The sequence below is a fragment of the Scyliorhinus torazame genome, chromosome X (genome assembly GCF_047496885.1).
Source record: "Scyliorhinus torazame isolate Kashiwa2021f chromosome X, sScyTor2.1, whole genome shotgun sequence".
NCBI classification, from domain to species: domain Eukaryota; kingdom Metazoa; phylum Chordata; class Chondrichthyes; order Carcharhiniformes; family Scyliorhinidae; genus Scyliorhinus; species Scyliorhinus torazame.
In genome coordinates, this window is record NC_092738.1 from 25,025,899 (window position 1) to 25,048,263 (window position 22,365).

Consider the following 22,365-nt stretch of genomic DNA (forward strand, 5'->3'; position numbering starts at 1 on the left):
GGCGTTCTGTTTTTTTGTTTTTGTTTTCACAGCAAGTTGATATGCAAGGTAACAGACAGCCCAAAATTGAGAGACAAGATGCAAAACCGGATCGTAAACCACCCCGTCACCTGCAAGCCCTGACTCAGAATACTGCAGTGACCAGTCTCACTCCAGCAACATTAGTTGGGGGAAATTCGGGTTCCCCAGCAGAACTGAGGATTGAAGGTTTAGGCCAGAATGCTTCATTACACGGCAACAAATCATTTACTACCTCGACTAATGAATTTGTCAAACTGCAGTCAGCAAGCCCATCATCTACAGACTCCAGCAGTGACTTGTTCCCAAAACTGCACATGCAGTCTCCAACTGGAATTGTAGCCCAGGATCCTTTTGGGCATCCACTTACACCGTACCCTCAGGAACCCAACATTCAGTCTTCCAGTAATCCGAGTCAAGCACCAGCATGGAACAGCTCCCACCACCAGTCAGGTGTACCTCGTCCTGTTGTTCCAGGCCGACCACAACTCCTTAGCTCTTCAGAACTGCATTCTGTAACGCCAGGGATGTCCCACCATCAGCATCCTCTAGCTCCAGACTCTTTCCTCCGATCTAGAGTGCTTAGTGAGTCACATGATAGCCACACAGTTGATCAGCCTTTAGGAAGTCCAGGGTTTCGATCATCACAGTCGACAGACTGTTACGCAAAACCACCCGAACCGTTAACATTGCCATCATCAACTGGAGAACAGTTAAGGCGACTCTCTGATCCAGAGGTTGGAGCGCAACACCCCAGAAATGAACAGTATGCAGGAGTTATGAGGCAAGATTTGAGTGCAAATTCCTTGGCCTCGCTTTACAGAGCTGCAATGTTGGATCCAAGTATGAATGTACGGTCACTCCCTGATGGGAGGGACAGAGATATCTTCAAAGCACCTTTAACTCCCAGATCATCGTATGGGGATCAAACAGTTATAGTACCTGCTCAACGTTCTCAGGAACTACATCCTCAATCTCAGGGTGTCTCACCACAAACCCAGACTGATTTGTACCGGCAATCTCCTTCGCAATTTTCTGATCCATATCATCAACCTCCCTTGACACCACGACCATCTTCTAGTGAAAGCTGCTCTCCGCTACCACCTAAATCTCTCCCTTCTGATTCCCTCTCCAGGGTACCCATGAGTCCACAGTCTCAGTGCAGTTCACCATTGACACCCAGGCCACATTCCAATGAGACATTTCCGCAGTCTCCCATTGCTTCTAGATTCCAGTCACCAGACCCTTATTCTCGACCACCTTCAAGAGATCCTTACGCTCAGCTTCACAAACCACAGAGACCCCAAATGGTTGACGGCAGTTTCAAATCCTCACCAGTATCTCATGGGCAACCAACTGGTACCATTCAGCATTCGGCAATGTTTTCTCAGCACAGTGACCCACATTCAAAAACAGCTTATGTAATGCAGCCTCAATCTCCAAGGCCTCACTCTTTTGACCCATGCGCTAAGACATTTGCCAGTGGTCAGCCACAAAGTCCATTTCCATTCACTTCATCACCTGGCGATATGGTTAAAGAAACTCATTCTCAGCAGTCCATATCCCAGCGAGCAAATAATTTTCCACAAAGTCACCTGATGGGAAGCCAACTCAATACAAGTGATGCTCATTGCTCTCAACTCAATGCCACTAATCAGTCAGGACCTCCAGATACAGCATCTATTGCAAGAGATGACACTTTCACCAACATGCCTTTACGGCCATCCTTGATCAAGCAGGATGCACTACCTTTGCAGCAAGATTGCTCATACCAAACTTCCACTAGCAGCCGCTCAGTGAGTGATTCATCCCCATCAGAGAGAAGCAGCGAGAGTTCCACACCGGTCCATCCTCCAGCATCTCCCAGCAGAGACTTGCACGAGCTTCCATTTAACAGGGGAGCACAAGCTGGAAATCTCAGTCAGACAGAGCTAGAAAAGCAGAGACAGGTTAGACTCTGGTATTAAATTAAGCTTGTGATTACATATACTTGCCAACCAAGGTATTTCAAGTTGGAATAATCATGCTTAATTATGGTTGACTGTTTTAATCGCAGTAGACCACTGGGATGCATACCAATATACGAATTAGAAGCAGGAGGAGCCTGCTCTGCCATGCAATTGGATCATGGCTGATTTGATTGGCACCTCAACCCCACATTCCTGTCTACCCCATGATACCTTTCACCTCCTTGTTAATCAGTAATCTATCCAGCTTTGGCTTTCATGATATTGAAGATTCTGCTTCCACCGCCTTCTGAGGAAGAGAGTTCCAGAGACTCCCCTTCCTCCAAGAAGAGAAATTTCTCCTCATCTCTTGTTTTAAATGAGTGACTTCTTACTTTTAAACAGTGACCCCCTATTTCTAGATTCTCCCACAAGAAGAAACATCCTCCCCATCTCGACCCTGTCAATACTCCTCAGGATCTGAAAGATTCCGATCAGGTTCTCTCTAACTCTTCTAAACTCGTGTGGATGCAACCCATACCTTTCCAACCTTTGCTCAAAAGCCAACCCCGCCCATTCCTGGAATTAGTCTGGTAAACCTCTGAACTGCTTCGGGCGCACTTGCATCTTTCCTTAAAAGAAAGACAAATACTGTACAAAATACTCCGGATGTGGTCTCACCAATGTGCTGTACATGTGATGATCGAGGCTGCTCTGCCACTCTATCATGGCTGATCTCATCCTGGCCTTAACTCCATCGTCCTGCCCGTTCTCCATAACCCTTCAACCCATTACCAATTAGAAATCTGTCTAACTCCCTAAATTTACTCACTGTCCCAGCATCCACCCCACTCTGGGGTAAAAATTCCACAGATTCACAACCCTTTGGGAGAAGTTTCTCCTCAACTCCGTTTTAAATTTGCTACCTCTTGTACACCAGCCTTTTGTGATACATGCACTTGGACACAGATCCCTCTGCACCACCGAAGCTCTGTGATCTCTCACCATTGAGATAATAAGCTTTTTTCTTCTTCCTGCCAAAACGGGCAATTTCACACTTGTCCACATTATTCTCCATTTGCCAGATTTTTGCTCATTCATTTAACCTATCTATATCCTTTTGTAGCCTCCTTACGTCCTCTTCCCAATTTACTTGCCCACCTACCTTTGTGTCATCAACTAATTAGCAGCCATACCTTCAATCCCTTCATCCAAGTCATTTATATAAATTGTACAAAGTTGAGGCCCCAGCACTGATCACTGGCACACCACTCTTCACAGCTGACAACAAGAAAAAGACCCATATATGTCAACTCTGTTTCCTGTTATCTAGCCAATCTTCAATCCATGCCAACATGTTACCCCCCCCCCCCTACACCATAAGCTTTTATTTCACACAACCTTTGATGTCACACCTTATCAAATGCCTTCTGGAAATCTAACTTCAGTGCATCCACCAGTTCCCCTTTATCCACAGCACATGTGACACCTTCAGAGAACTCTTTAATAATGGCTTCTAACATTTTCCCTGTGACGGATGTTAGGCTAACTGGCCTGGGTAGTTTCCTGCTTTCTGCCTTTCTCCCATTTTGAATGGTGGAGTTACATGTGCTATTTTCCATTCTAATGGAACCTTCCCCAAATCTAACAAATTTTGGAAAATGAAAACCAATGCAGCAACTATCTCATTGACCACTTCTTTCAAGACCTTAGGGTGAAGTCCATCCTTACCAGAGGATTTGTCAGCCCAAAGACCGAACTATTTGTTGAATATCATTTCCCTGATGATTGTACGTTTCCCGAGTTCCTCCTCCTTCCTGATTTACAGCCATTTCTGGAATATGACTTATGTCCTCTATAGTGGACAGATGCAAAATTCCTGTTAAATTCATCTGCCATCGCCCTGCTTTCCATTACTAATTCCCCAGATGCACTTTCTATATGACTAACATTCACTTTAACTCTTATTTGATTACCTCTCGATTACCTATTTGATTATCTCTTACTGTCCATCTTTATATTAAAGCTTTTTTTAAAAATTCCAATTAAGGGACAATTTAGCGTGGCCAATCCATCCACTGCGCATCTTTGGGTTGTGGGGGCGGAACCCACGCAGATGCGGGGAGAATGTGCAAACTCCACACGGAGTGACTGGGGGCCGGGATCGAACCCGGGTCCTCGGCACCATGAGGCAACAGTGCTAACCACTGCCTCACCGTGCCGCCCAAAATAATCGTTGATGACATCCTGGTCTTGGGCCATACATTCCTGTCTCGCTTTATCCCATACTCTAGTTTTCCTTCCTTATCCATCATTTTGTCATTCTTTGATATTCTTTACATTCTTTCCAATCTTCTGATCTGCCACCCACCTTTGCAAAAATACATGCTTTTAAAAAAAAAAAAAATTTAGTGTACCCAATTCATTTCATCCAATTAAGGGGCAATTTAGCGTGGCCAATCCACCTACCCTGCACATCTTTGGGTTGTGGGGACGAAACCCACGCAAACACTGGGAGAATGAGCAAACTCCACACGGACAGTGACCCAGAGCCGGGATCGAACCTGGGACCTTGGCGCCGTGAGGCAGCAATGCTAACCACTGCACCACCGTGCTGCCCAAATACATGCTTTTTTAGGGGAAAAAAATTAATACTGTCTTTAACACAGATGATGGGCCCTCCCCGTGAAAGTTTTCTTTTACATTGTAATGTGTTTATTCTGTGTATTCTGAAATATCCCTTTAAATATCTGCCACTGAACATCTGTTGATCTATCCCATAAAAATATTTGCCGGTTCACTTTTACATTATACCAGGTCTAGGATTGCCTGCCCTCTGGCTCCGCAATGTGCAATTCTAAGAAACTATTCTGAAATCATTTTATGAACTCCTCATCTGTGCTACTTTTGACCATCTGATTTTTCCAATCTATACGTAGATTAAAAACCCCCATGATTATTGCACTTCTGACAAGCTCCCATTATCTCTTCTTTTATACTCTGTACTATCATGCAGTTACAATTAGGGGGACACAAGTGACTTTTTGCCTTTTATAATTTCTCATCTCAACCCAAACTGCTTCTACACCCTCGTTTCCTGAATTTAAGTCATCATCCCTCTATGTGCTAATACCATCATTAATTAACAGCCACCTCTCCACCTGCTCTTAACTTCCTAAGTGTCACATACCCGTCAAAATTTAAGTTCCAATCTATGTCATCCTGTAGCCATGTCTCTGTCAGATCGTAATTATTAATTTCTATTTGCGCTATCAATTCATCGGTTTTGTTTTGAATGCTGCATGTATTCAGATACCGAGCCTTAAGTTTTGGTCTTTTACTATTTTTTTTTGTAGCATCTCGCCTGATCTGGTTTACTCTTCGATTTGTACTATTTGTCCCTTCCTGTCACACACTATTCATACATGTCTCTTTTTTAAAAAATACTTAAACATTTTTGATTTAAATACAAGAAACAAAACCAGCAAACACAACAGCATTAACCCCCTCCCCGATAACAGCTGGCGGTGACTAGCTCTTTAAAGAGCACAATAAAAGGCCGCCTTCCTTTGTAGAACCCTTCCGTTGCACCCCTTAATGTGTATTTAACTTTCTCGATGCAAAAACTCCATGAGATTCCCCCAGCCACACTCGGGTACTGAGTGGAGAAGCTGACCTCCCCTCCAACAGAACCCGCCTGCGAGCGATCAATGAGGTGAAGGCAAAGATGCCGCCACTGCACCCATCTACAGCTCCGGCAGGTCTGACAACCCGAATTTGGCCATGAGGGGACTGGGCTCCAAATCCATCTGTAAACACTCCCAAATTAGTTCCTTTCTCCAGGGGGTAACTGAAAACCTCTTCCCTAGGTTTAACTTATACCCTGCCCCCCCAACCCCCGCATATTCCACGTCAGCAACTGATCGGGGATCTCTTGCACTCTTTCTCTTCTCCCCATCACCCATTCCCCCCAACATTCCTCAACCAGCAGTCCCCGCCCAAGATGGTACCAGGCGCCCACCCATCGGATGGCGCAAAAAAACAACCCCCAGTCACGTCAGCAAAGTATTTCCCCACCTTCCCATAAATCCCACTACCATTTCCTCTCAATACCACTCTTATCTCCCCTATCCCCCGACCATTCACACCACCTAGGCATTCCAAAACCTGCGCAAACCGGATCAGCAGACCACAGTTTCCCCCCCATCTCACTCCTGTTTACTAGTAACTGCAATTTGCTAGCAGGGTAGTCCCCACCCCCACCAGAGTCCCCTCACCCAAAAATCAACAATAAAACAATTGATCCTCCACGCACTTTTCATCCTTCCAAACGCCGTTGTCCCCCTCCCCCTTTCCATACCCGCCCCTAAAAGCCACAAAAGAAAAAAAGGGAGCGAAGCAACCCAATCGATCGAACGGTCACCCAAAACAATTTTCAATCAACAATATCAAAATACAAGGTCCCAGAAACTATAAAAGTCACAGCCAAACAACACCGTCCTCGTCCCTCTTTTCCCAACAAAGTCCCCCTTCCACTATTCTCAGCTCAGTCCAAAACCCTCTGCTTTTACGAACGCCTCCCCCTCCTTCACTATCTTGAATAAGTGATCCCTCTCGAGATGTGCGTGACCCACAACTTTGCTGGACAGACCACTCCAAAACGCACTCCACTTTTGTACGGTGCTGCCTTCACCTTGTTGAAGGTTGCCCGCCTTCTCGCCAACTCCTGGTATATCTCAATACCACTGCCTTCCCACCTCATGGTTCTGCTTAGCCCATTGCAGCACCACCTTCATCTGGTAGCTGTGGAACCAAAACTATAACAGCTCGTTAGCCCGATGGGCCCTATCCAGCTTAAGGGGGAGGGTTCTTCCTCCTCCCCCTACAGCTTCACAAGCATTGCCGAAAGTATTTTGTCGGCCTTGAGCCCTCCATACGCTCGGGTAGTCCCACGGTCCGCACATTGAGCCGCCGGGACCTGTTTTCCAGATCCTCGACCTTTGCTCTCAGACGCTTATTGCTGTCCTCCACCTTCAGCTTGGCTTCCAAAGAAGCGAGCTGGCCGCTGTACCTGGATGGCGCAGACTCCACCCCCTTCAACACCTCACCATGCACCCGCGCAGTCTCCGATGTCTTCCCCATCACCTCCCTCATCAGGGCCAACGAGTCTTCCACCGACTGCTTGAGATTCTCCAGCATTTCTCTCCCATGCCACTCAATGCTTGCTGATCTGCCTCTCAAACTCAGCCGCCATCACCTCCGCCAGTGCTTCCATCGTTACCAGAGCACCCCCACCCGGAGAGCTCACCTCCGCCATCTTTCCTCTCACCGCACTCCTCACTGAACTTGACTCTGACGCGGACTAGCACTCTGCACCCTTCAAAGTATTCTTTCTTTGGCTTTTAGAAATCCTTTCATAACCAAAGTTCAATTGGGAAAAGTTTCAACTCAAACTTATATTTATGAGCTTTAATTAATTAGTTAACTATTCACACTTTTTCTTCTAGATATTTATCTTATCACATCCTCTAGTACTATTTTGAACCTTTGGGGAAAATAGACCATGACCACTTCACGGACATTCACCAGATACTCGCCAACCGCTCGCTTCCTCCCCAATTGCTACACTGAAAAAGCAACGGGGTGCCTCCTCCACCTCCTCACTGAACTTCCTCTTCTCACCAAACTTCTACACTCTGTTTCAAGTCGCACTCGCATGATTAGAAAAATTGAAATTCAGCTGTGGCTAAATGGGTAGCATTCTATCCTCCAAGTCAGAGAGTTGTGGGTTCAAGTTGCACCTCCGAGCATTGTTGCACTGCCTGAGGGGCTGCATTTTGGCTCAGACCTAAATCGGGCCCCTATTTCCCCTCTCTGTTGACGTAAAAGAACCCATGGCACTATTTTGAAGAAGAGTGGACAAGTTTCCCTGGTGTTCTGGTCAATAGTTACCCCTCCAATTAACATAACTAAAACAGAATATCTGCCATTAATACATTTCTGTTAGTGGGACCTTGCTCTGTAAAAATTAGTTGCCATGTTCCATGCATTGCAGCAGCGACTCGCCTTCAAAAGATTGGTTCTTAAAAAAACACTTCCATTTATATAGCAGTTTGTGCCCTCAATGTCGCAAGACATAGAACATGTATGTATGTTCTATGTCTTGCGGCATTGAGGACACAAACTGCTATATAAATGGAAGTGTTTTTTTCCCCCAGTTGGGTAGCTTTACACCGTTAACTGATTGATATTGGTTCCTTGTTTGCACAGTTCTAAATATATGTTTGTGCAGTCTGATTTGGGTTAAGATGATCTAAGCCATTTTATTTTGAGCATTGACCAAACTTGTCGGTTGCTTTGGCAGGCAGCATTGTGGGGCAGACTTAGAATTTGACTTCCATGACCTCTGAATTGTAAACAATTGCTATTATTGCTACAGTTTAGATCTCTATGTAATGGAACTGTTAGCTGCAAACATATGCCAGAAAAAATTGTGTTGAAATGAGTTTCTTTATGTATTGTCGTTTCAGCGGCAGAGGTTGCGTCAGCTTTTGATACGCCAGCAAATACAACGGAATAACTTGCGACAGGAGAAGGAACAGGCAGCTGCATGCGGGGGTGGCACTACAACAAGCAGTTGGTCACAAGAAAGTTCAAGTCAGCCCCATGATCTACAGACGAGAGCACCACCTCCATACCCCATCTCCCAGGTACATATTGATGTTGGATATCTGGCATTTTAAACAACTTGCCAAATTTTCCCCTGTAGACCTTTTCATCAGCTTTGTTTTTGCTACCTGAATTCATTAATGAGCTGTGGATTTTACCTATTTGAATAGATAACATACCTTTTCATGTGCAAAAGCTTCAAAAAAGTTGTATTTCCTTTATTACCATTGTATGCCATTCCTCTCCAATATACACTCTGCAGCCCCATTTGAAAGGGTAGAATCTTGCACTTGTGCAAATACTTTTTGCAGATCCTTCTGCAGCCGCGTTCTGCCCCAAACTTTGACTACCTGGCTGAGGTTGGCAGTGAAGTTGGTAGATTTGCTCCCTGCAATAAAAATAACCAGGTTTCCAGTGCTTTTATGCTTTTTTAGTTGGAAAATCAGTGTAATGCTTCAGTTATCAGGCAGCTCAACCTTCCACACAGCTTGGTGAGAAAGACAAACTTGGATTTATTTCCATATTAAAGTAAAAAACGCCACTGGTCTTCCTGTAACTCATTTCATGTGAAGTGATTTAGAACAATTGCGGCAACCATTATGTGCAGCTCGTGATCCCACAAATAGCCTATTGCCAGTTAACCTATTTTTCATGGTGCTAATTGAGGGGAATGTTACCCATGCTCTAATCTAATACTTCCAGCTAGTTGAAAATAGTGTTGTTTTTTTAAAAAGCATTGGTTTTGCAATTGAAACTGAGTTAATTTTCACCATTTTGGCACACAGGTTGAGATTTGTTTTTGGTAAATCTTGCTTTTGTTTATTGCAGGACCGGTCTGGCCTGAGGGGGCTAATCCCAGGCTCTGGAAACGGAAGATTAATAAATCCAGTGGGAATAGATAAACAGCGATTGTTTCCTCAGGATGAGAGTCTGTGTCGGCCTCCACAGCCGGGCAGTACCCCTACTGGTGAAGTAAACGCTCCCAGGTAAGCGCAATTTAACCATCATCGATTGCATCAAAATGGCATTGCATTGCACAGTGGTTGATTCAGTAATATAGTCTGTTAAAGCATGTGGTGAATTGCCCCATGGTTGTACAGAAGTTTAGGTGGGGTTACCGGGTTATGGGGTGGGAGCGTGGGCCTCGGTAGGGTGCTCTTTCGGAGGGTCGGTGCAGACTCGATGGTCTAATAGCCTCCTGCACTGTAGGGATTCTATGAAAAAAAGCTCTAGCAGAACTCCGCAGTAGGTGCTTTTGGGAACGCAAGCAAGCCCGTGCACAACTGCAATGGACCCTGGAACCAGGAAGTCCTTTTTAGAGCACGGAGGGATTGGATAGCTGGGGAGGGGCGTGGGGCTGGGCTTTGCTCGGCTGGCAGGGTGAAAAATGTTGGCGGGTGTAGAAATGCGAGGACATTTTTTTTTTACCCCATGTGGTAATGACCTGGAGCTCGCTGCCCAAGAGGGTAGTGGATATGGAAAAAATCAATGATTTCAAAAGGAAATTAGATGGACACAAACTTGCAGAGCTGCGGAGATCAAACAGAGCAGTGGGACTCATGGAGAGCTGGCATGGAATCAATGGGCGGAATGGCCCCTTCTGTGCTGTAAATGACTAAATGATGAAAACAAAAGCAATGTTGTTCAGGGTAGTGGAGGAAATTGTTGGACTAATCATACTTGCTCACAACTGTGGGAGTGTTCTTTTGAAATGCCAATCTTTCTTGCTTTTAAATTGCAAATCAACTTGCCTAAAGTGTTTATGTATATGTGCATATACACGGGTGTACAAAACAGAGTGAGGATTTATGGTGTCTCACAATGAGCCTGAGGGTGCTTTGCCTTGCAACAAGGAAAGTATTTTTGCAATGTTGGAGAATGTCAGCACCACAGATTTAGTTACTGATAAAGGTCAAATTCTATTAAATGATATTCTTAGAGTTTTAATGAGGCTTTGAGGATCAAAGATCCAAGAAGTATTATTTTGTGAAAATCATAAATGAAGGGCCTCTATTTTAAGATTTCTTTACTTATGTATTTAACTTAAATCCCTCACTATTCTTAAAGCAGGGAATAGGCAACATGACACACCAGGAGACGTGTCAGTAATCTAAGAATTCCTCTCTCCCCTTTCTTTTCTCTTCCCCCCCCCCCCTTGTTTTATAACCCTTTTTCAGCAATAAACTTACTAGTACTGAATGCTAACAGACTGCATAGTTTAAGCTGCTTAAATTCTAGCAGTACATGCATACACACTCGTGGGGAGTGTGTTCCCAGGTCTTGGCTGTTGGCAACTTAGACCTACTCTATGCGTTTGAATTAAATGGAGTGTGCCCCTACAGGGAGAGAGTGCACAAATATTGAGCAAATAAAAACTGCTTGTGTAGGATTCTCAGCATTAGCTTTGTTTGTGATTGATTTCTACAGATTAACACCTGAAGGGAAAGAATGGGGGAGTGGAATTAGCTAAATTGCTCTGAATTGGCATGGGTTCGATGGGCTGAACGATGTACTGTAACCGCCCGGTGATTCTACGTCCGACAACCAACTGACCAAAAAAGATTTGATAGACTAAAGGCATTGTGTTTAAGAACTTGTGACAGAGTAGACAATATATCCATGTGGTTGCTTGGTTATGGAATTTAGGATTCATATGCCAGCCATGTCCCCACTGCAATGGACAAAAGATGTGGAGATGCCGACATTGAACTGGGGTGAGCACAGTCAGAGGTCTTACACCAGGTTAAAGTCCAACGGGTTTGTTTTGAATCGCTAGCTTTCGGAGCACTGCTTCTTCCTCTGGTGAATGAAGAGGTAGGTTCCAGAAACATACATAGACAAAGGCAAAGATGCAAGACGATACTTTGAATGTGTGGCACATTGGCGAGACCAAGCAGATGCTGCGACAACTGATGAACGGACATCGCGCAACAATCACCAGGCAGGAATGTTCCCTTCCAGTCGGGGAATACTTCAGCAGTCAAGGGCATTCAGCCTCTGATCTTCGGGCAAGCGTTCTCCAAGGCGGCCTTCAGAATGCGCAACAACGCAGAATCGCCGAGCAGAAACTTATAGCAAAGTTCTGCACACATGAGTACGGCCTCAACCGGGACCTTGGATTCGTGTCTCATTACATTCACCCCCCACCATCTGGCCTGGGCTTGCAAAATCCGACCAACTGTCCTGGCTTGAGACAATTCACACCTTTAACCTGCTCCATCTGGACCTGTAACGATTTGATTACCTGCAAAGAGTCTCATTCAAAGTATCGCCTTGCATCATTAAATTTGTCTATATATATATATATATTTATATATGTTCCTGGAACCGACCTCTTCATTCACCTGAGGAAGGAGCAGTGCTCCGAAAGCTAGTGATTCGAAACAAACCTGTTGGACTTTTAACCGGGTGCTGTAAGACTTCTTACTGGACAAAAGAGTTGTCATAGATGTCATAGAATTTACGGTGCAGAAGGAGGCCATTCGGCCCATCGAGTCTGCACCTGCCCTTGGAAAGAGCACCCGACTTAAGCCCATACCCCTATCCCATCCCCGCAACCCAACCTAACCTTTTGAACACTAAGGGACAATTGATCATGGGCAATCCACCTAATCTGCACATCTTCAGACTGTGGGAGGAAACCGGAGCACCCGGAGGAAACCCACGCAGACACGGGGAGAACGTGCAGACTCCGCACAGTCACCAGGGGCTGGAATTGAATCCGGGACCCTGGAGCTGTGAGGCAGCAGTGCTAACCACTGTGCCACCGTGCTGCCCATATGCGGCCATATGGTACTAAGCTGACTACTAATGTGTCCCTTCCCCTGATTTACATATACATTTATTTATTTATTAGTGTATCTGTAGTCTTAAGAGATATTGCTCCTCTCTGCTCGCTGCATACTTGGAAAACACTTCGCTGTCCAAACACATCTCTTCTTTCCAAGTGCCTTCAGCCAAAATGTACACTTTTTTGTTCTTTACCCTGACTAATAGCAGCGTTTCTCTGACTCAGAGTTGCTACGCAGAAGATCTGCCAGAGCATATAAGGCAAAGTGTTTTGATTGTCGATTTCCCAAGTCTGAACTCTCTTTGTGGCATCCATTATGAAATGGTTTAGTTGCAGCATATGTTAGGGTTAAGATTCCTGTGCGGCTTGCTATTCAAAACATTATTGTGGGTGATTTCACGCAAATAATGTGTGGCATATGCTGTGTGGCCACCAAGCAGTGACAACTTGTTTTTGATATGAAATGTGGAACAGGTTTTTGGCACTGCTGATATGATTGCTGAGCATCAGCAAGTAATTGGCTGTGCGTATAAAATTAGCAGACAAAATATTTTTGTGAAAGCAAAATACTGCAGGTGCTGGAAATCTGAAATAAAAACCGAAATAGCTGCAAATACTCAAGGCAAGCAGCATCTGTGGAGAGCAACAGTTAAATAAATAATCTTTTATTATTGTCACAAGTAGGCTTACATTAACACTGCAATGAAGTTACTGTGAAAATCCCCAGTCGCCACACTCCGGCGCCTGTTCGTGTACACGGGGAGAATTCAGAATGTCCAAATTACCTAACAGCACGTCTTTCGGGACTTGTGGGAGGAAACCAGAGCACCCGGAGGAAACCCACGCAGACACGGGGAGAACGTGCAGACTCCGCACAGACAGTGACCCAAGCGAGAAATCAAACCTGGGACCCTGGCGCTGTGAAGCAACAGTGCTACCGTACCGCCCGTTAACATTTCATGTGGGTCATCAAAAAGGACAGTTTTATTGTCCTGTTCTGACCATTATCGTTTCCATTGCATTTTCTTTTTATTGCCGATCACATTGAAGATTAGATCACAGAGAATCACATCTGTGATATTAGATCATAGGGAAGGTCCTGTCATTAGAAGTTAAAGCCGTTATGGGAATGAGCTTCCTTTATTGCTGTGGTCACTTGCATTTTGTGATGGTCTTGGTGTAGCATGCCTTTTTTTCCACTTTCAATGCCTGAATTTATTTGACACTCAATTTATCTTTTTTAGCCAAGTTTATGGGATGATGAAATTGGTTTTGTCTTAAAATTACTCCAGTTGGAAAGGGAACTGCTTCATTATTTCTAGTCACAATTGTATATTTCTTTTCTAGACAATCGGGAGTTGGTAGCCCACAAGGATTTCATCCAAGAAGCTCACCAGCTGCTCAACAGCAACAATGGCAGCAGCAGTTGGTACAGAGACTTCCTGGCCAGACTCGTTTCCAGCAACCTGAAGCTCTGCATGTAAACAGACCTGCAATGACCATGCAGATGAACAGCACAGCTGGACTTAACCCTAGAATTGCCACTCAGATCACTTTTCAGAATGCACAGCAACAAATTGTGGCTTCACCAATTCCTGTGAGCCCTCAGTATATAGAACTGAGACACAATTCCCAACGTTTACCCATTGCTGCCCAATTGGCACAGCGTACTCCCCAACCAAGACCGCGCCTTCCAATACCAAATCAAGAAATCAGTCCATTTGTCCACCAAATGCAGGGATGCAAGGTGATGTCAAGAGGTCCAGGTACACCTTTGCCGCAGTCACCAGTTGGGATTACACTCTTGCCCCAGCAGAATATTTCTGCTCCATTGCCATCGTCACCTCATTCAGTGGAAGTATCAAGTGCCCATCAGCATATTCAGACAAAAGAGCCATTAGATCCCACCGTACAAGTTGAATCCCAGCAGACATTTCAAACTACTTCATCGACAACATCATCCACTTCTAGTTGCTGCTCAGACAGTTTGAAGGACAGCTCGGTATCCTTTCCACTTAACTCTGTTCCATCGCTCTCCAATGTGGTGACAGAGCGTGCAGAGTTGGATTCTCGCAAGATTCCTTGTCATGACTCGGTAGAAAAAGCCTTGGATGAAGAACTTGATTCACCTAAAGAGCTAGATGAAGAAGACGACCTTGCCAATCTGAGTCTTGACCCGGACAGTAAGACAGACGATGAGCTGGGTAACCTTGATAACCTAGAAACCAATGACCCCCACTTGGATGATCTTCTGAAGTGTGAAGAGTTTGATCTTTTGGCTTATACTGACCCTGAGCTAGACACGGGTGATAAAAAGGACATATTTACAGAGCAGCTGCGTTTAGTGGAATCTGCAAATGAGAAAGCAGAAGGAGGTCAGGACATACTGACTGATCAGGGTGCTGTCAACCCATCGATTAAATGTGCAAATGATAAAGTCAACAAATCTGACTTGGAAAAGACAGAAAAGGGAGAGGAGCATCAAAAAGCAATGGCTAAATCTGATGTCATTGCAGATACTCTGTCCACTTCTGATGGGGTTATGTGTGAGACGGCGAATAATGTTAATTCCGAGACTAACATTGGCAGTCAGTGCAGTGATCCAGTCAGCAGGGTCCCATCTACCGACAAATCTCCTAAACCTACTCTTGATCTCGTACTGAAGGTTGAAGAGAACCTTTCCCAAAATTCAGCTTGCCAATATGTAACAAATACGTCCAATGCACAAACAGTTTTGATAAAATCGGAAAGTCCACCAAAGGGGGATGATGACAGAGGAGCAGTGTCGATGCTTCTCGGTGTTGGAACTGGGCTTAATGTTAACACCAGTGTAGCATTGTGTCAGACAACTACATGTACGACCAGTGGAACACAAATTACTACTCCAAGTAGTACAATTGCTTCAAGTAGCCATCGGACTGCACGTATTCCCAGCAATGGGCATTCTACCTTGGATTTAGAAAGTATACCCTGCACATCTTCAGCTCAGATAGTGTCCAAGATGCCACTGGCTGTCCAGTCTAGGCCGCCATTGGGTAAACTTGGACTAGATGAGATGTGCCAACATATGCCCAGTATGGAGCCTAAACGGCGATCTGTGGATGACCTCGTCAAAGTAGAAAGTTCTTTGGAAGCAAGTGAGCTTCCACTACTTCTCCATGATTTACTTGAGCAAGAGAAAATGGAACTGCAGCAGCAGCAGTTGGGAGGATCACAGTGTGTACCTGCACAACAGCAGCAGCATTCGGGACCAAAGGCCCTTCCAGTTCTACAACAGCAGCAACAGCTTGAGGTTTCACATCAACAAGGTCATCCTGGACTTTCTCAACACCTTCCAACAGCACAACAATCTCAGCACCTTGAGGGGCCACCACAGAATTTAAACCTGCCACAGCAACATATCTTGGGAGTGATACAGCATCATCACTTGGGGATCCCACGATCTCTTCCATCTTCGCAGCAGCAACAGTTGACAGCATCGCAGCAGCGGCTTGGAGCCTCACCACATGTAGTCATGTCCCAACAGCAGCAGCACGTGGCAACAGGGCAACACCCACCACAGCAGATAGTGGCTTCACAGCAGACTCAACATATGGCCTCACCTCAATTGCTGTCAACTCAGCAGTTGGCTGTATCGCAATTGGGCATCATGCAGCAGACGCAGCAAGTTGTGATGCAGCAGCAGCAACAGTTAGCCAATGCTTTCTTCCCAGATACAGGTACAGTAGGTAATGAGCAAACTTACAGATAATATTGGGTTCTTCCTGGTTAGCCAGTCTTGGCAGCTGCACTAAATTAGCATAGAATTGTCAGGAAACTGTCTTTCTGTTCCTGTGGTTCAGGTGGGCAGTAAAGATCCTGCAGCACTGAAAGTGAAGTAAGCTTTCCGTGTATCTTGGCCATCATGCTTCCTGCAAGCAGCACCCATAAAAACAGAATATAACTAGTCATAGATCTCACGGCTGTTTATGGAATCTTGGTGTGCACAAAATGTCTGTCGCATTTACTATCACTGTGCTTCAAAGTAATTTATTGTACATGAAGTGCTTTGAGACATTTGAGCGATGTGATAATGCGCTATATGAATGCAAGTCAGTTTATGTTTATTTTGTTCATTAATTTCAATTGCAGCCATGCAGAATATATGCACAGTGGATTAGGATGGGGTTTTGTGTTTATTTTTAAAGCCAATTTTATGTTTCCACCATTGCGGTTTTGTTAACCCATCAGTTTCCTGTATTTAATTTATTCAAACTGCACATGTGCTTTGCACTGCTGTATAATCAAGTTCCACGTCTGTTTTGGGGATGAAAATGATGGAATTCAATAACCATTTGAAGAATGTTGCCATTAACAAATGGGCAATCACATTAACTATTCCAAAGTAGAAAACTGCAAATGCTGGAAAATACACAAGGGGTCAGTTAGCATCAAAAAAACAAAACTGTGTCCTTCTAGAGTAATTAGGACTGACAGCCAATCGGTCTGATGTTTGTTTGTGTTTTATTCTGGGCCCACTGCAGATCAGGCATAATAATTAATGTTGTTTGGTCAACATAACTTTTTTCATTCCTCATCCTCCATACACTTTAGGAGTATTGCCTACCTTGATATATTCCAGGTAAACAGCACGTGAGAAATGTCATCAAGGTGTTGCAGACAGGTGATGCTGCATGTGATCTCTTTAAAAAATGGACCCCCCCCCCCCCCCCCAAGGATATATGTCACTGTACCACATGTTTCCCAGCTAAAGGTTCTTCGTTCTTCAAATCACGTTCTGGCAACAAAACATTTTGAGTAACCCTTTCTTCTGATGTAGGTTTGATGCGATTGCGTTTTGTATTTTGTTAATCTCTTCTGTCCAGGTTTGTGTATTATCTTTTTCAGGAAGCTAAAGGTGTCAGTAGCGACAGATAAAACGTTAAACATGTGCTACTCTTTCTAGGTACAGCATACAAAAAAAAGAGCTATGTTGTTTAGGTTGTTTGTGTAGGAGGACTATTTTTTTTTTTTTTTTTAAAGTCCAACCAGCTGTAATGTGAGTGCCCCCTCTACGGCTGGAACCATTTTTATACCAGTTGATGGAGTGGTTATTCGTATACAATGGAAGGGTTTTCTGGGCTCCAACAATCCCAAAGATGAGTGAAGGGATGCCTACATCCACCAGACAAGAGCATCCTGCTGGATCTAGTCCCAGAATTCAGGAACTGGAATTCTCGGGTTGGCTGTGAACCAAGTATCTTCTGATAGTGAGGCAGGAATGCTATAACGAAACAAAGCGCTGCCTGTTCTTCAGGTTATATTGTAACATCCCCCGGCCACCATATATCGTGAGCAAGTAAGGTGGTCAAACATACATTGCATTCAGTCGAGTGTGCATTTACATTGACCCATGATTATCCTTTGTCATTGGCTGGCAATGAAGGGTGTGCACCGAAACAAAGTCAGAATTGTTCTCTGATGTTACAATACCTACAACAGGCTTGAAATCGCTGCAAAATGCCATTCACGTTTTTCAGACCTTTGTCATACATGTTGCTTAAACATGACGCAGTTTGGAGTGCATGGGTAATGTAAGTGTGAGACCGCTTTAGATGTTTTTGGCTGCCCAGGTGTGCGTGGTCAGGGGTCTACTTGAGTGCTGTGTGAGTACACAGCCAAGAGGAAACATGAACAACCGGCATGATAAATAGGATGCTGTTTAGTTGAATTGCCTCTTAAGGTGGCGAACTGAAAAAGGGAAATGACAATCAAGCTGATCCTCTTTGACAGACTCCACAATTCAGTACCTGAGACACCGTTCTCTATAGTATGCCAGGCTATTCCCGGTGGTTAACCAGCAAGTTTGGTTTGTAATGCGAATTGCAGGGCTGACCTGTCACTGGAAGCTGCACTCAGCTCTGAATATCTCTGCAAACTACCCTAATTGTTAGGGTGATTCTACCTGCACATGCAGCAGGGAGATTTATCAGTGCTGCATGATTTTAACTGGTTGAAGTCCAGCAGTACTCCTACTTACACTTGGAAATTCCAAACCTTTTACTGTTGCCAACTTGGCACCAGCTCTCTGGACTCGTAAGTGGGACATGGTCCTGCAGGGAGCGTTTAAGACCATATTAGTAGAAACTCTACCTTTGCTGCTGTCTGGGTTTCTTTGACTCGGTTTCTCTGACTTGCTTTGGAGACTCTGGAAGTACAGTGTTGGGTTTCCACTCATCAGATATTTGGCTGGCAAAATACAGTGGTGTGTTAAATCTGACTGGTACACAAAAGAAACATATAAGGAACAGCTGCACAGTATTTGCCACATTAGTCAGAACAGCATATTAGGACAGCACGGTGGCGCAGTGGATTAGCCCTGCTGCCTCACGGCGCCGAGGTCCCAGGTTCGACCCCGGCCCCGGGTCACTGTCCGTGTGGAGTTTGCACATTCTCCCCGTGTTTGCGTGGGTTTCACCCCCACAACCCAAAGATGTGCAGGTTAGGTGGATTGGCCATGCTAAATTGTCCCTTAATTGGGAAAAAATGAATTGGGTACTCGAAATTTATTTTAAAAAAAGAACAGCACATTAAAATTAGGAAACCTAGTCAAGAATGCGCTGGCACCCGCAAGAATCTTTCATTTCTCAGTGTAGAGATCATTGGCGCCAGGAGTTTGTTCGCACTGATGAACAAGACATTATTTGCACAAAACTGCAACAAATAATACAGAAGCTTACCTTGTGTTCTCTGACACCATTTTCACCACTTATCCCTTTGAGACACCTTTTGAGGAAACGGGGATCTGGCACCCTTCCCTGGACTTTAGACTGGAGATGTGGAGATGCCGGCATTCTTATTGTCTATACGAGAGAACAGAGCATGCAGCGTAACCAATTTAACTCTTTGAATAAGACAGTAAGTTGGCAGGAACCAGAAGAGCCATGATCCTGCCATACTGCGCAGACAATCCTTCCACAGCCTGTGGCTGACGTACCCATTGGCCTACAAATAACTAGGTTCTGACTCTTGCAGAAAATAGATGGCAGATGATAAATTGTTCAGACACGTTTGGCCAGCTACAAATACACAAAAGCATTTAATACAGGTTGCCCAATGCCTGAGTGTACTGGTTCCAGGATGCTTGACTCTAGATGGAGCCTTTCCTCTGGGTCTCATGGAGTCCTATCATGCATTTTTACAGAGTACAATCATAAAGGTCTTGGTTAATGTCAGTAAATGTACCAACACGGATCTAATTGGCTTAGGAGGGCATACCACTATGCCCATTGGACAAAGTTTATTCAAGCAGTCTGAAACAAATGCCAGCATTTTATGTCCACTTCACCTTATTGAGGACCAAATGCAGGCTGCCGCATTACAGGAAGAGGCAGAAATCTGCTGTGGTCTCGGGATCAAAATCTGTGACTGCTTTATTACTCCACAAATTGGCATAATAGTCGCTTTGTAGTACAGAACTTTATTGCTGAAAAGAGAGACCCGTTGCTAAGACCTTTCTTCTTACACTCATCAACAAAGACAAGAATGTCAAATTTCAAGCTGCCACAGAGTACTCAATTATTTTTTTTCCAATTAAGGGGCAATTTAGCTTGGCCAATCCATCTACCCTGCACATTTTTTGTGGTTGTGGGATGAGACCCAGACAGACACGGGGAGAATGTGCAAACTCCGGACAGTGACCCGGCGCTGGGATCGAACCCGGTCCTCTGTGGTGCGAGGCAGCAGTGCTAACCACTGTGCCACCGTGCTGCCCCAAGCCACAATTTATACTACGCGAGAAAAGGATCTGATTGGATGGCCATGACATTGCCATGGATAAAGCAGCAGGAAACTACAGGCTTCTCAAGCTCCCGGGCAATTCAGAAAAAGGAACAAGGCTTCAACATGCTCCTTTTGTGTCCAGAAAACGGGTCCCTGTGTATGAATGTCTCTCTTCTGGCAAGCGTAAATGAGCCAGTTGAATGTAAGATGAAAAGCTTTGTCACTGTCTCTCTTCTCAGCGGTAGATTGGCATAACTGTATTTGGTGTCATTCCATTTGGTATAGTAATGTCAAGTATAGCTTCCCGTGGACATTTTTGAGATGCAGGTGGATGATATACTGGAATTGGATTAACAGCAAAAGTTGACAGAACACGGGTGATTAGGAAAAGATGGGCTCTTTTTTTTTAAGAGCTCCTCAACTGACGGGGAAAGCCCATTGTAACTGCAACCTTTTCATGGTGCCCAAGAATATTCATCAACTTGAGAACAATATCTACTCCTGCGCATCTGGCAGTGGGTATGGACTGCATTTCCATTGGAGCCATTTCCGGTTTTATGAAGAGACATGGTTCCGAGATGATCGAGGAGAGTTACTCACTTAATTTCAGAAGTACAGCTCCAGTGCCAGGCAAGAAGAGACAAATGGCTACCATTGTGGGTTATGGCAAGAGTTTACCCCAGTTAGGAGGGAGCAGTCGCCTTCTGCAGATATTTTGTTTAAAACGAAACACCCTGAACTCGATCTCAAATTTCAGCATTGAGCACCGAAACCTGAGGTTTGACAGCGCAGCACTGTGGCAGATGCTAAATGCAGTCTGACACTGGATTCTGTCAACCATGTGCTGTCCCAGCTACAACCTAAGCCTGCGCTAATGCTTTTAGAGAATTGTGTACAATTAAACAGGTTTGAGGTATTCGTGGTTCTGGTAATCCCCTTTTCAACGAGTCATGACTGCATGTAAAATATTGTTTCAAACATTTGAAGACTATTGGCAACAACCAGCATTATAATTCCTAAAGCATGACTTTAGTTGCACTCCTGGAAATCCACGTGATCCACATGGTCACAGCAACACAGTGCAATCCCTTTTTGCTGCCTTCTCCAAAGACATTTTAAAAATAAATTTAGAGTACCCAATTCTTTTTTTTTCTCCCAATTCAGGGGCAATTTAGCGTGACCAATCCACCAAGTCTGCACATCTCTGGGTTGTGGAGGTGAGACCCACTCAAACACTGGGAGAATGTGCAAACTCCACACGGACAGTGACCCAGAGCCAGGATCGAACCCGGGTCCTCAGCGCCGTGATTCTCCACAGACATCAACAAACATTGTGCACATAGCACCCAATTGCATGGAACTGGCGCTCATGGCAAGTGGTCAATAGAGCGGTGCATTTGGCTCATCAGTTGCTCAAAATCTAGGGCAAAAGACGAATTATGGAGGAACAAAGTTGACAGTATCTTCGGGATTGAGTTGGCTCCAGGATGACACACCTGGTGATAGTTCAGAAGCAAGTCAATCCTTCATCGAAGAGTTGGCAGTCCACTGTTTAGGCAGACAGACTATTGCACTCAATGGCAGTTGATGAATGAATATCCACTTTGGCTCAATGGGCTGATCTAGTTTAGGTTTTTGGTCGATGGTAACCCCCAGAATGTTGATGGTGGGTTATTTAACCATGGTAATGCTGCTGAATATCATGGGGCGATGGTTGAATTCTCTCCTGTTGGAGATTTTTTAAATACTTATTATTGTCACAAGTAGGTTTACATTAACACACCAATGAAGTTACTGTGAAAATGATCATTGTCTGGCACTTGTGTGACACCAATCTTACTGGTCAATTACCAGATCTAGCTTGAATGTTGTCCAGGTGAAATGAAAATCGCTTATTGTCACAAGTAGGCTTCAAATGAAGTTACTGTGAAAAGCCCCTCGTCGCAACATTCCGGCGCCTGTTTGGGGAGGCTGGTACCTCTTGCTGCATACCAGCAAAACCGAAGACTATGTTAGCTAAGTTACGGAATGGGCGTGCAAATGAGTTCCAATATGGATAAGTGTGAGGTGTTGCTTTTTGGTGCAAAGAATAAGGAGACTATCTACTCATGGGGAAAATAGTGTCTCAGCGGAAAGAGATCTAGGGATACAGGATCGCAAATCATTAAAAGCATCAACACC

General features: G+C 44.7%; 1 protein-coding gene across 21 annotated transcripts in view; it reads left to right on the top strand.

Moving 5' to 3' along the window:
- kmt2d (lysine (K)-specific methyltransferase 2D) overlaps nt 1-22,365 on the top strand; it is a 306,604-nt gene that overhangs the window by 181,055 nt on the left and 103,184 nt on the right. For 15 of the 21 annotated variants that reach the window (XM_072493795.1, XM_072493792.1, XM_072493808.1 and 12 more), the window contains 4 exons: nt 33-1,967; nt 8,495-8,674; nt 9,462-9,619; nt 13,771-16,151. In XM_072493795.1, coding sequence (XP_072349896.1) covers nt 33-1,967; nt 8,495-8,674; nt 9,462-9,619; nt 13,771-16,151 — 4,654 coding nt within the window. The remainder of the gene's footprint in view (nt 1-32; nt 1,968-8,494; nt 8,675-9,461; nt 9,620-13,770; nt 16,152-22,365) is intronic. The other 6 variants (XM_072493803.1, XM_072493812.1, XM_072493804.1 and 3 more) reach the window with 1 other exon arrangement.